At 52.9% G+C, this 12,835-nt stretch overlaps 1 protein-coding gene across 2 annotated transcripts in view; it reads left to right on the top strand.

Annotated features, from left to right (window-relative positions):
• DPYD (dihydropyrimidine dehydrogenase) overlaps nt 1-12,835 on the top strand; it is a 319,614-nt gene that overhangs the window by 203,350 nt on the left and 103,429 nt on the right. For both annotated transcript variants that reach the window (XM_045586822.1, XM_036452548.2), the window contains exon 13: nt 1,266-1,481. In XM_045586822.1, the coding sequence (XP_045442778.1) occupies nt 1,266-1,481 (216 nt within the window). The remainder of the gene's footprint in view (nt 1-1,265; nt 1,482-12,835) is intronic.

The following is a 12,835-nucleotide window of genomic DNA, read 5'->3' as shown; positions in this document are numbered from 1 at the left end:
TGTGTGGTGCCTGTGTGGTAGCTGTGTGATGCCTGTGTGGTGCCTGTGTGATGCCTGTGTGGTGCCTGTGTGGTAGCTGTGTGGTAGCTGTGTGGTAGCTGTGTGGTAGCTGTGTGGTGCCTGTGTGGTAGCTGTGTGGTGCCTGTGTGGTGCCTGTGTGGTGCCTGTGTGGTGCCTGTGTGGTGCCTGTGTGGTAGCTGTGTGGTAGCTGTGTGGTAGCTGTGTGGTAGCTGTGTGATGCCTGTGTGGTGCCTGTGTGATGCCTGTGTGGTGCCTGTGTGGTAGCTGTGTGGTAGCTGTGTGGTAGCTGTGTGGTAGCTGTGTGATGCCTGTGTGGTAGCTGTGTGGTAGCTGTGTGGTAGCTGTGTGGTGCCTGTGTGGTAGCTGTGTGGTGCCTGTGTGGTGCCTGTGTGGTGCCTGTGTGGTGCCTGTGTGGTAGCTGTGTGGTGCCTGTGTGGTGCCTGTGTGGTTTCAGAAGAGAGAAGCCCCGTCATGCACATAAGACGTGACCCTCCTTCCACATAAACGTCCCCCTGAGTGCTCACTGTCCCGGGTGGCCGTGAGGTGGGAGGCGGGCAGCAGACTCCCTGCCGCTGTGCCGGCGACACCGAGGAGGAGAGCCAGGCTGCTTCCCCCAGGCTCCCGAGCAGCGGGGAGAGCCGGGAAACGGCATTTGGCAGCCTGGCGCGCCTTGGCCCATCTCTCCGTAGCAAGGCCAGCTTCACACGTTCAACTCGAAAGGCTGGGTTCATGGGACGGGGGGATACTTCCTGAAATTGTGTTCATTGGGGTTCCCATTGCAGTGTGGGTTCAGATGGAGAGCTTGTCGGTATGGGCTGGTTTCCATGGTTACTCTCTAGCTGCCCGTTCCTTGAGGGGAGATGGTATCAGATGGTTTGGCTCACTGCTAGCAGACTCCTTCTCAGTTTCCATTCTTGTAAACAGACCATATAAACTATTCGGATTCAGCCGGCTGGGTGGCTCAGTGGTTGACCTATGAACCAGGAGGTCTTGATTCCATTCCCAGTCAGGGCACACTCCCAGGTTTTGGGCTCCATCCCCAGTAGGGGGCGTGCAGGAGACAGCCGATCTGTGATTCTCTCATCATTGATGTTTTTCTGTCTCTCTTTCTCCCTCTCCCTCCTTCTCTGAGATCATAAACATAAAAAAATGAACTACACGCATTCAGATGCTGGGTTTTGCGGAAGGTGATGTGGGGAGATCAGTGATGACTCAGACCAACCCGGCTGCTCGCTCTCCTGCAGGCCCAGCATGCAGCCGCCGTGCCCGCCAGCCCCGTGCTGCCCCTCTTCCACACGCCCATCGACCTGGTGGACATCAGCGTGCAGATGGCCGGGCTGCGGTTCCTCAACCCGTTCGGCCTGGCCAGCGCCACGCCCGCCACCAGCACCACGATGATCCGCAGGGCCTTCGAGGCCGGCTGGGGCTTCGCGCTGACCAAGACCTTCTCTCTGGACAAGGTAAGGCTGCTTCTGGGCCGGGCCCGTGTCTGGCGTGGACTCCCCTGGGGGCGTCAGCCCTGGAGGGGAGGGTTTTTCTGACCAAGCCCTGGTCGTTATGGAACTACCAGACGAGACCTAGGAGCTCACATTGGTCTGAACGTTCCTTCTCTTCCTTCTGCCGTCGAAACTGGGGGTGTGAGTGGGGTGAGAGGTGGGAGAGAGCATCTGTTTATCATTTTGTTTTGTGTAGTAAACATCAAACCATAAATATTACGTGAGCAGCTGTCTCATGTAAGCATCACCATCGATGAGTTCTTATTAATTCTTTTGTGATTTCTGGGCGTGTGAACGAGGACATGGGCCCCTCACAGTCAGGGAGACGGGGGCGGGGTCGGGGGGGGCGGTCCGCAGGTCACCCCGGATCTAGTTCATGTCGGAAGGAGTCTTGGGGTAAGTCATTGGTGCTGCTCACACGCAGCTTTTTCTCAGATTTTTAAACGCAGACACTGTCCCCACACTCAGCGGCCTGAGTTTCATTTGGCATCTCGGTGGGCTGTGCTCACGCCGCCGGGCCCAGGCCTGGAAGAAAGTAACCACAGGGGCCAGGCTGGAGCGGCTTTTTAAAGGACACGAAGCACGCGGGGTGTGTGTGTGTGTGTGTGTGTGTGTGACCCCAGTGGGGGGGGTCCGCCTCCTTCCCCGCTGTGACCCAGGAAGGAGCAGAAAACCGAACATTTCGGAAACCTTTATTGATGAAATTTTAAATGCGCAACTATCGATGTGCTTAGTGCTCACTGGTAGTCAGTCATAATTAATGTGTAGGAATGGGGGGATCTGGTGACTAGGCAGAGAGTATCATTATTTAAATCAGCCCTGTCCTCGGGCAAAGGAAGTAGCAGAGAACAAATGGGCCCATTAAGCTCACTCCGCTGCGGCCCCTCGGAAGCTCAGTGGTGGGCGCCCGCACGGCTAGGACACCCCGCTGTCTCCCCGGGCAAACCGGAGAAGCCCAGACATCAGAAAACCAAGGCGTGAGAACAGACTCCGTAAATGTATTCTGTTTAAGTAGCTAAAGGAGGTGGTTTTTCCAACAAAATATTGGCTGAATATTTGGAAATACTTTGCTGAAGCAACGGGTATAAACACATGGAACGCAGCGAATTAAGCTGTAGAATACTCTTAATTGATTGTTCTCAACCTTGTGGGATATTGATCCCATATTTGTCTTTGTTTCAGTCCATCCTTTATGGAGGGCTCAGAGGCCTCGTCAAAGGTTTAACAGCAGCATCAGTCACAGGCCCTTAGCATGTTTATATGTGAGCCCACGTAGGCTGCTCACGGGGGAGTCCTGAGGAAGCGTGGCCAAAATAAAGCACCAGCCGACGAGCCAGCGGCAGCAGTGTTTGCTCTGTAGCAGAATTGAATTCGGATTTATCAGGGACACCTGCCCTCACTCCACAGCGACAGGCATCGATTCCGGCGCCATCTCCTCCCTCCGCCCGGGGCGGCTCCCCCGTTAGGCCCAGCTGCAGAAGCCACTGTGGCCGGGCCCTCCCTCCTGGCCCTCTCATTTGAACTTAATCTCTCTTTCCTGGAGTCTGCGGCGCGCCGTTTCTGAAGGACAGTGATGAGCAAACGCAAATTAAATTTGGCCCCCAAACCAGAGGGTGGGGTCAGGCCGCGCGCTGTCACCCCGTCTGGAGGTGGGGACACAGTGTCCGTGCCAGGCTGTCCTAACTGTGTCTGCGCAGCTCGTGCCGACCGGAGCGATGCTGTCGCCATGGGTTACAGAGTGCCCCTCTCAAAGCAGTGATTTTCCACACCGGCTTTGGCCAGCCAGCCTGCTTGCCTCGTGGAGATTCAGTATTATTATTATTATTATTTTTGGTTTCTCATGTTGCCCCTCGCTAGTGATGACGCCTGTTGTGGATAGATAATTGCCTGTTGGGCTTTGGTGCCTTCTCGCGTTTGAGATGCTGCGTGTCCCACCCGGGGGTGTACACACAGCCCCCTCAGAAGCCGCCGTTCCCGGGGCGCACGCCCCTGCCTCTGTGTGACGTCAGAGCACAGCAGCTGAGCTGCGCCCCGGCCGGCCGCTCATTGTGCCAATTCAGGTCCCTGCTCAACGGGTGTTCGCACGCAGAATCCCGGCATTTGCCGTGCGGATGCTCTCCGCACGGCAGAGGTTACTCTGCAGCGTTTTGTTATCACAGGAGATATTAATATTTCAGGACAGGGTTTTGATGCAGCGCCGTTGGCCGCGCCCGCACAGGATAGGGACGTGGCGAGCCAGCGGGGGGGTTGCAGGTCACAGACAGGAGGGCCTGGCGGCGGGGCTGGAAGCTGTGTCCTGTCCTGCTGGGGGCGGGGAGGCGGGTAAGGGGCTCCCCAGGTGGACAGCTGGCTGGCGCTGGTTTCTACAGCAGATGTGTTCGGGGACTTCCTTTACCTCTCCCCGTAAGGCGGGGGGGGGAGTCTGGTCCATGCGTTTGATTTCCACCCGGAGACCTTGCTGTGCTCTTGGCGTTTCTCAGGGCCGATGGAGGCCTCACAGGCTGCGGCTCGGAGACCAGGGCCTCCAGGGGGACGCCCCTGCTCTCTCCGCAGAGAAACCCCGTCAGGCTCCCTGCGCGGCCCGGTAACGGCTGCCTGGCTTTAGGGAGGCAAGCGGTCAGAGGCTTCGTGTCAGCTGTACAGCGATCTGTGTCTGCTTTTGTTCAATGGCATCGAAGATGGCTTCCTCCCCAAAGCAGCCATCCCCACAGTGTCCCCACATCCCGGCTCCCCTCTCCCGGGTCCTGTTCGCGCTTTCGAAGGCTGGCATCCACAGTGCTGCCATAAAGACACGTACAATTGCAAATACAATTACAGATTACTCCTGTGTAAGTGCAGATTGAGTTCAAGTGCACACTTTGAAAAAGTGGGAGAGAAATCAATTTGCCGACCTCGGTTTCAGCTAAACTCTCGGGACCTTCCAGAGAAATGCTGCGTGTCACTGGGAAGTTAGGATTGCCAGTGGGCACAAGAATAAACTCCAGCCTGTGTCCACGTTCTGCTGACAGGAAATCAAAGCGTTTTGTCTTTGCCTGGCCCGTGGTGGAGTGTCGACCTATGAGCCAGGAGGTCACGGTTGGATTCCCGGTCAGGGCACATTCCCAGGTGGCAGACTCGATCCCCAGTAGGGGGCGTGCAAGAGGCAGCCGGCCAATGATTCTCTCTCATCCTTGATGTTTCTCTCTCTCTCTTTCCATCTCCCTTCTTCTCTCTAAAATCAATAAAAACATTTTTAAAACTTTGTTTTTGTTAATTACATGGTAATTTCTTTTCATCTCAGGCAGCTACACATTACATACTGCAAACATATAACATCTAACTACAGCTTGCATATCCCTTCACCACAACACGCATAAATCAAGAAGCGTCTGTCACCCTCCTAACCCACATTCGAGCCTAAGCGAAATTTCATTCTGTTTGTAAGTTGTATTTAGATATTAGAGAACTTGGGATTGACTTTTCGTAACAAAATGTCTTAGGTGCATATATGTCATTTTAATAACGTCCAATGATTGGATAAGTAGGTGAACACATGATGAGTCTCAACATAAAACACTGGAAGGTAAACACTGAGAAATATTGAAGGCTCTTCGTTATTTCTTTGGACTCAAAGTATTGATTGTAGCTGTTTCCATCAAATCCAACCTCATGCACAATCACTGTGTCCAGGAAGAGTGTGATAAATGCGTCATAAACATCTATCGTCTCAGCGAGGGGATAAATGAGTGCATAGATTTCAGGCGGCGGCACACTGATGGCTTCTTTTTTTTTTTAAAGTCATGTGAGCAGATAGTTAACACCTGGAACACCGGCTGCTCTGAATAATGCTCCCAATTAGGGGCAGAAAGGCGGGTTTTAAATGCGCACATCCTGTGTTTATTTCTAGAGTGTGTGCGCCTGTGAACATGGCCAGGGCCTGTGCCCAGGCTGGCGAGGCACGTGCGCGGTCATCCTGAGCGCAGGGTGGTGCAGGCAGGCAGGTGACTGAGTGAGCCTTACAGAGGAGGAAAAGGCAGAGAATGCTGGGGGGACAGAGTCAGCGTTGCGCAGGGTTAGAACGGGATGTGGACCTTGTGAGGCCCTGTGTCCGCGGCCCTGGCAGAAGAGAGAGCTGCTCCTGGATCTGCCATGAGGAACGCCCGCCTCTATTGGTCACCACCAGTGTCCTCGCCACTGACTCTGCCACTCCACCAGGGGCCGCTCTCGCCACCCACCGCCGCATGCCAGCCCTCCACAGCCAGCGATGTGTGGGTTCTGCAGGGCAGACCGCCTGGAGCCCCGCAGGCAGGGCCGGGCCGGGCCGGTGTGAGGACCCAGCCTGCCTCTGGGCTGGCTTCTCCCTGGCTGCACTGAGCGTCACGTGGAATCGCCACTCTGGCTGAGGGTCCGTCTTCTGTCTCAGCCGTTAGATGTAAACTCTCGTAACTCCACGAGAAGAGGGTGTGGTCTTCCCCGCTCGCTGCTGCAGCCCCGCGCGAGGACAGGTGTGACGGTGGGGAGGGCGCCCGGCACACGTGTGCGGTGAATGAATCGCTGCAGGCCTCTGATTGGAACCACAGCTGCCCACGACACAGCTTCTGTGGGGGGAGAGCTCCCTTGTCCTGTCGGCAGCCTCCCCTTTGTTTTCTTCCCAAAGTGTCTGCTGTCCTTCCCAGAGCAGGATTTGCAGGCTTGTCACCGTGTAGGCGGTCCGTTCTCCCACGTGGCTTTGCGCAGGCCATGTGATTGCACTTGCCCACATCGGCCCAAACCCCGACCACCTGTCAGCCAGGCGCCAACGCGGGGGTAACATCGTCAGGACTGAACATGCTGAAAATAACACTCAGACTTGTTAGGAAACATCTCACAACATGTTGCATAATCATGGTTTCGAGGCAGGGTACCTCTGTTTGGATTACAGTACAGAGAAAGCACAGTCACTTTTGCAGTGCGCTTTAGAAATAAAGACCTAGACATTTTTTAAATTTCTTTATTGATTAAGGTGTTACACATGAAACATTTATTTTATCGCTGAGTTTCTCCATGATCTTATCATGAAAGTCTATGAAACCACGGAGGAACAGCAGCCCAGTGCATTATTTCTGCTGCTATAGTGCTAGTTTCCAATTTGGCCCGTCACCAATTTCCACGTAGAGAGAGGTATCGTCTCCTGATGTACACCTACGCATAAAAATGAAGAATTATAAATATAGAAGCATATTCTATATAAATGTCTCATCTAGGAGATGTTGAAATCCTAAAACTACAAATAGTTTCTATAGGAACAGTTTGACATTCACCCAGCTAGTTGCTTTCGTTTGTGGCTTAGACTTACTTTATTGACATCCATAGGAGGGACTCATGGTCCAGTGACGAAGGATGGGTTTATCCTAAGGCTACCATTTGCATGCAGGCCTTCTGGGAGAGATTTCGTCCGAATGTTCAAGGCTATTTCGCCAATCCTTCTAGGAAGCAATCGTGGTTGCTTCAGTGACAAAACAAAGTGTGTGTTTTCACGCCCTTTGGTGTGCACACGTGCAATACTGAAGCTAAATCTTGCAAATTAGAATGCGTGATAAAAGCTGCTCCCCATCACTCCCCAAAGCTCTAAACCAGTTACCATCTGGACCCACGCCATGGGTCCCAGGCTTGGTCTGTTGAATAGAAAACTATAGATGATGTCTCCACACAGAGAGAAACGCGTGTACTTCTAGCATTAAGTGTAAATCCTTTCATTGCAGCCACCTGTATTTTTAACCAGGTACATTATTAAAGCTGCTTACATCGCCCTCAGCGTTTGGTTTTGAGTGGGTTTCTTTAACCTTTATTTCACATTTTGGGCTACTTGACTACGAAGCAGGCCGATCAATTTTCCAATATAATTATGTCTTCGCTTTTTTCCTATTGCAGGCGGTGATTTCACACTTGTTAATTAGTTACTCATTTTGGTAGAGCGTACGAGGGGCGACTCACACAGACTTCTTAATAGTGTAAATCGACGTGTACGATTGGATGTGGGTGGCAGATGGAAGAAGCTCACGTGAAACTGAAAATACCTCTCATTCAGTTCCTTTTTGGTTGGTTTGTCTTGTAAGCAATTGGTGTCAGGGTCAATGGAAAATTCTCATACTTAATAGCTAAAGGAAATTTCCTTAAAGTAAAATCCTGCTGCTTAAACTGATTCTACCCTTGTCTGTTGCACATCATTCTTTCCCAGATTATACATTTAACCAATTAAAATTACCCGCCTTCTGGGTAGATTTGGGTGGTACGGTCTTCAGTTGGAATTAATGCGGCTTGGATCGCAGTGTGCCTCCTGTCTTTGTAGTCTATTGCAGTCATTACTGTGTAGGCATGCTCTTACGCTCCCTTAAAAACTTTAAGTACAAAACCCAGTGATTGTCTCACTGTCAAGTTTTTATGAAAGACTTATGCACTGCCTGGCCCATGTGGCTCAGTGGTTGAGCAACGACCTGAGGAGCAGGAGGTCTTTGGTCAGTTCCCGTTCAGGCGCAGGCCCAGGTTGTGGGCTTGATCGCGTGCAGGAGGCCGGTGAACGATGTTTCTCTCTCATGGATGTTCCTCTCTGTATCCCTCTCCGTTCCTCACTCTAAAATCAATAAAAATGTTTCTAAGAAGACATATGTGCTTACACTGGGTTGGGAGGCTTCCCGTTTTAAAACTGCAATTCTCCTTCGGCTCCTTTTCCTTTTAACTTACAATGGCCCAGTCGCCTCTGCTCCTGCGGGCGGGCGCGATCCGCTGCTTGAGGCCGTGGCCGGTTTTGTGGAGAAATCTCCAGCCAAACGGCCTTTCCATGCACCAGTTACCTTTACCGCCCGGCCTCCCCATCTGCGCCCACACTGGAGCTAAGCCCCCTGCCCTTTCCCTCCGGCTCTGCTTAATCCTTTGGAAGTTTTCCACGACGCTCCATATGTTTGGAATGACTCATCATTACTCTTCTGCCAGATCCTCCCTCAATTAAAGTTTAAATTTATCTAAAATGTCACCATGCCCTGTGACGGACCAGCGCTGGGTCCTGAGAGCTCTTACTCATGTCCTATTCATAGAGACGCAGGAGTGACCTTTGCTCCAGAAAACATGGACTCTAATTCAAGTTCAGAAAGCGGAGACACAGGAGGGCTGAATGTTAACCTCAGGCAGCAGGATCCATACGTAGATTGTTCCTTACTAAGCAGTGCTTCCCCTCAACTGGTTTTTCCCTTTAAATCTTTAGTGTGGAAAGCATCACATATGGCCCCTTCCCCCTTCTAGCCACCCCGCCACCTGCCCCAGGCCTGCCCCACCCTCTGTCTGTGTCCATGGGCTATGCATACCTGATACAGGTCTTTGATCTCTTCCCACCCACCCACCCCTGCCTTCCCTCTGAGATCCATCACCTGTTCTATGCTTCTCTGTCTCTGGATCTGTTTTGTTCATTAGATTCTGTATGTGAGTGAGATCATGGGATACTTGTCCCTCCATTTTGGAGGGGAGCTGGGTCTTTGTTGGAGGCAGAAGGGAAAGTACATGGTTGTCCCTGGCCCGCAGCTGAGTCACGTTAGTGGCTGTAGAGATGGGGAAAGGCCTCATACTTACTAACAGGCACAGAGCTTAACCGTGATTGTGCAGGCAGCAGGCGCCTCACGAGGCGGTCAGCGGGGGGATCACACAGTTTGCTTTGTAAGCCGCTGCTAATCATAGTGCAGCTCCCATTCCTCAGCTCGGTGACACCCCACGTTCCCCCTCGCGCAGTCTGTTCTCCTCCAGCCGTCCCGTCACCTGCATCATCTGCGCCTTAAGTGGCCGCCCCACAGTTTAAACTCCTCCTCCCCTGGAGACAGGAAAAGGCCGGTGACGACCCAGGGTCTCGTGGCTTGTCGCCAGTGCCTGTCTTCCCTCTGTTCTCTGGGCGGCTGCAGAATTCTTCTCAACTGGCAGCGGGTTCTCTCCCTGACGGAAGCCTCTGGGGTGGGTCCTGTGACCGCCCAGCGAAGGAGTAAGAAGTGCCTGTTGACCAGTTCCCTTTCGAATCGGCAAGACTACTGTGCTTTGAAATGTAACACGTCTCTTTTTAGATTCATGGATTTCAGAGAGGAAGGGAGAGGGAGATGGAAATATCAAAGATGAGCCCCTCTGGGGATGGAGCCCTGAGCCTGGGCCTGTGCCCTGACCAGGAATCGAACCGTGACCTCCTGGTTATTCAGATATTACAGGGGTCTCCCTTTGCAATGGGATTTAGTCTAGCAGGTTTGTTACCATTGTCATCAGCTAGCTATTAATATCAATAACAGGAGGAGCGCCAAGGGGAGGCCAGACACGGTCAGCATGGCCCCCAGGCAGCTTCACCAGGAAGGTGCACTGTCCCCCCCACGCCCCCCGGGAGCCGGCCGGCCGCTCCCGCAGACACTGGGGGAGGGTCCAGCAAAGGGAGGGGGTGCACGGGCAGTGCAGTCGCGGTGACGCAGGGGAGGTGCTTGTCTGTCTGACCTGGGAACAGAGGTCACTGGCTGGAGCCTCCGCAAGCAGCAGAGTGTGGGAACACAGAATAAAGGAGTGTGGTGTCTCGTTCCTCTCGCCTCGCTCCTGCTTCCTGCCCTCCCTGTCTCCCCACACCCATGCGGCCCTGGGACCCCCACGCAGCGGCCTGCTGGGAGCACAGCTGAGGCGGCCAGGGCCTGGCTTGGGACGGAGGCTGCACTGGCGTTAGCTGGCGGGCTCTGCTGAGGACCGAGCAGACATTTTCCTGCCGGATGGAGGGAAACAGGGTCTCAGAAACTCCGGAAATAAAACTTCCCACAATATCTCATGCTCCTGGGGAGCCTCAGGAAATTCTCATTCCAGCAGCACCCCAACAAGCCACTTCCACCAATCGCAGTCCACACAGACCAGAACGTTACTCACAGGACCGTGGACAGAGCCAGCCGTGGTGCCCAGCTCACAGTGCGCACAGGGCGCAGTCCGCCCCTGACAGTGGGAGCTAAATAAAGCCTGGCAAGCAGGTGGCTCTGGTGCCATTTCTGAGCGCGCACCTAAAGCATCCTCATATACAGGACTACCTGTGTTCACAAAGCCAAGTTAACAAGCGGCTCAGTGATTGGACAGGCTCCGTCTGGGCCATCCCCTCGGTCAGGTCCCATCCCCGCATCCCTGCCCGGAGGCGTGGCGCCAGGCTGCGGCCCGGAGCGGAGGAACGTGGAGACGGAGGGCTGTCACCGCAGTCAGTGAGATCTGAGAGGTGTTGACTAATTGCCTGCTAATTACACAGTAAATTGTCTAATTAAGCTGATGGCTAATTAGGGGAGCTCGCACAGCAGTCTTGTGGAATTTGCGTCTGACGTCTGGGAAGCAGCTCGTGTAATTGGCACGCGGGCGGCATTGGCAGGCGCGGGGCCGGGGCGGCACTGCCAGGCCACAGGGCGGGCCTCCCGGAAACAGAGGGGCTGTCACTTCTTCCGAGGCTCCGTTTCCGCTCCGCAGCGTTCGGAGGTGAGTGGCAGGAACACGTCGGAAGCCGGAGTCGCGTGAGAAAGGGAGGCTGGAGAATGTGCCCCAACCATACACTGGGCGGCCTGCCGGCCACTCACAGCTCTGAGGCTCCGTGTCACGTGGATGTGCAGCCACATTTTACTCTTCCAGGTCCTTCTTTTAACATGGGCAGAGGAAAAACATATCCCCCGGCCGGCGTGGCTCTGAGGCTGAGCGTTGGCCTGTGAGCCAGAGGTCACGGTTCTATTCCCAGTCAGGGCACAGGCCAGGCTGCACACTAGGACCCCAGTAGGGGGTGCGTGGGAGGCAGCCAATCAGTGATTCTCTCTCCTCATTGATGTTTCTCTCTCTCTCTCTCCCTCTCCCCTCGGAAATCAATTTTTTTAGGACAATCCCATAATCCCATGCTTCTAAAGAAAATGCCTCTTTTATAAAAGCCTAAGAATATCATCATGACTGATTAGAACACGTACAAACTTTGAGTTCGTTATTTAATGTTGAATGTATGCCTCACGGTTCACTGTACAGTATTAGACACTAGAGGCCCAGCACACGATTGAATTGTGTGTGTGGAGGGTCCCCTAGGCCAGCCTGCCTTCAGGGCCATGTCCACCGCCCTGGACGCCTCACGTGCTCTGTGGACGCTGCCCGTTCCCCATGCGCCCCTACCCCACCCCCGCCCCACCCCTGCAGTGGTCAACTGGTCACCTGGGGACCTGTGCGTGCTCCCCAACACCCCCTCCCCCCCGCCCAGCACCCTGTACCTTCTTTGCCCTCCCCCCTCTTTGCACCGCCTGCTGACCGGTTGTCAGGTCATGATGCCGTTACAGCATCACAGCCACAGCCTTTTATGATCTAGGTATTACAGTTTGAGTTTGGATAATACTTTAAAGACAAAAAGAAAGTTTCTTTGCAACAAGAGAATTTTCATTTCATCATATATGGAATGTACCGCGCAGCCAGCTTTTGTTTTTAATGGTGTAAATTGTAAGCACAGAATATTTCAGTACCTGACTCACTCATTTCTGAATGGATGCAAGTATGTGTGATGACTACCGGCAAGATCCGAGGCCTTGAGACAGAATAGGATCGGGAGTCTGTCCTCGGCAGCCAAGCGCTGTCTGTGGCTGACAGGCACACATGAAATTCACCCCGTAAGTGGGCCAGACGAGCCCCTTGGAGAGCACAGGTGCCCGCAGTGAAGGCGGCACACGCCCAGCACGCTTCTCAGACACCTGCAGCGGGTGGCCATGCTGTACCGCTGTGCCGCGGCCCGGCGCTGTCTGCGGATTGGAAGAGAGACCTTGGAGAAGACATTTGGCTTTAGTGGAAGCAAAAGGCACGGGTCACGTGAACCTGGATTTGCACTTGCACATAATAAAGCAAAGGGAAATTCTAAGCATCTCAAAGCTAGGTTTCTATGGAACGTTAAAGAAGGCCTTAATTAAATTACAGCATTTTTTTTTTCCCCTGCTCTCCAAGCAAATAAAATGTGTGTCTGAATGTGGTAAGACAGGCATATGTATTTTTTGTTCCCACTGTTTTCCAAGGAGAATTTGAATTTATGTAAATACTGTATGTTTTTAACCAGCAAGAGAGAAATACACATTGTGCACTCTCTAAAATGCCTTTGAATTGGCATCAACCTTGGAGATACAGGTATGGCACATGAAAATATTTACTATTTTAACAAAGTGTTTTTCAACCTGCTCTAAAGCAATACTTTAAAATGTAAAGTCACCGATATAAAAATGATGTGAAATTTAAAAAAAAAAACAAAAAACCATTATTTTGAGCACAAAGCAAAATCATATTCATTTCATTTGGAGACTTAGGTTATAAGGTCTTGG

The sequence above is a fragment of the Pipistrellus kuhlii genome, unplaced genomic scaffold (assembly GCF_014108245.1).
Source record: "Pipistrellus kuhlii isolate mPipKuh1 unplaced genomic scaffold, mPipKuh1.p scaffold_m20_p_24, whole genome shotgun sequence".
NCBI lineage: Eukaryota > Metazoa > Chordata > Mammalia > Chiroptera > Vespertilionidae > Pipistrellus > Pipistrellus kuhlii.
The sequence above is the reverse complement of the archived record's forward strand: the minus strand, read 5'-3'. Positions and strand labels throughout refer to the sequence as shown.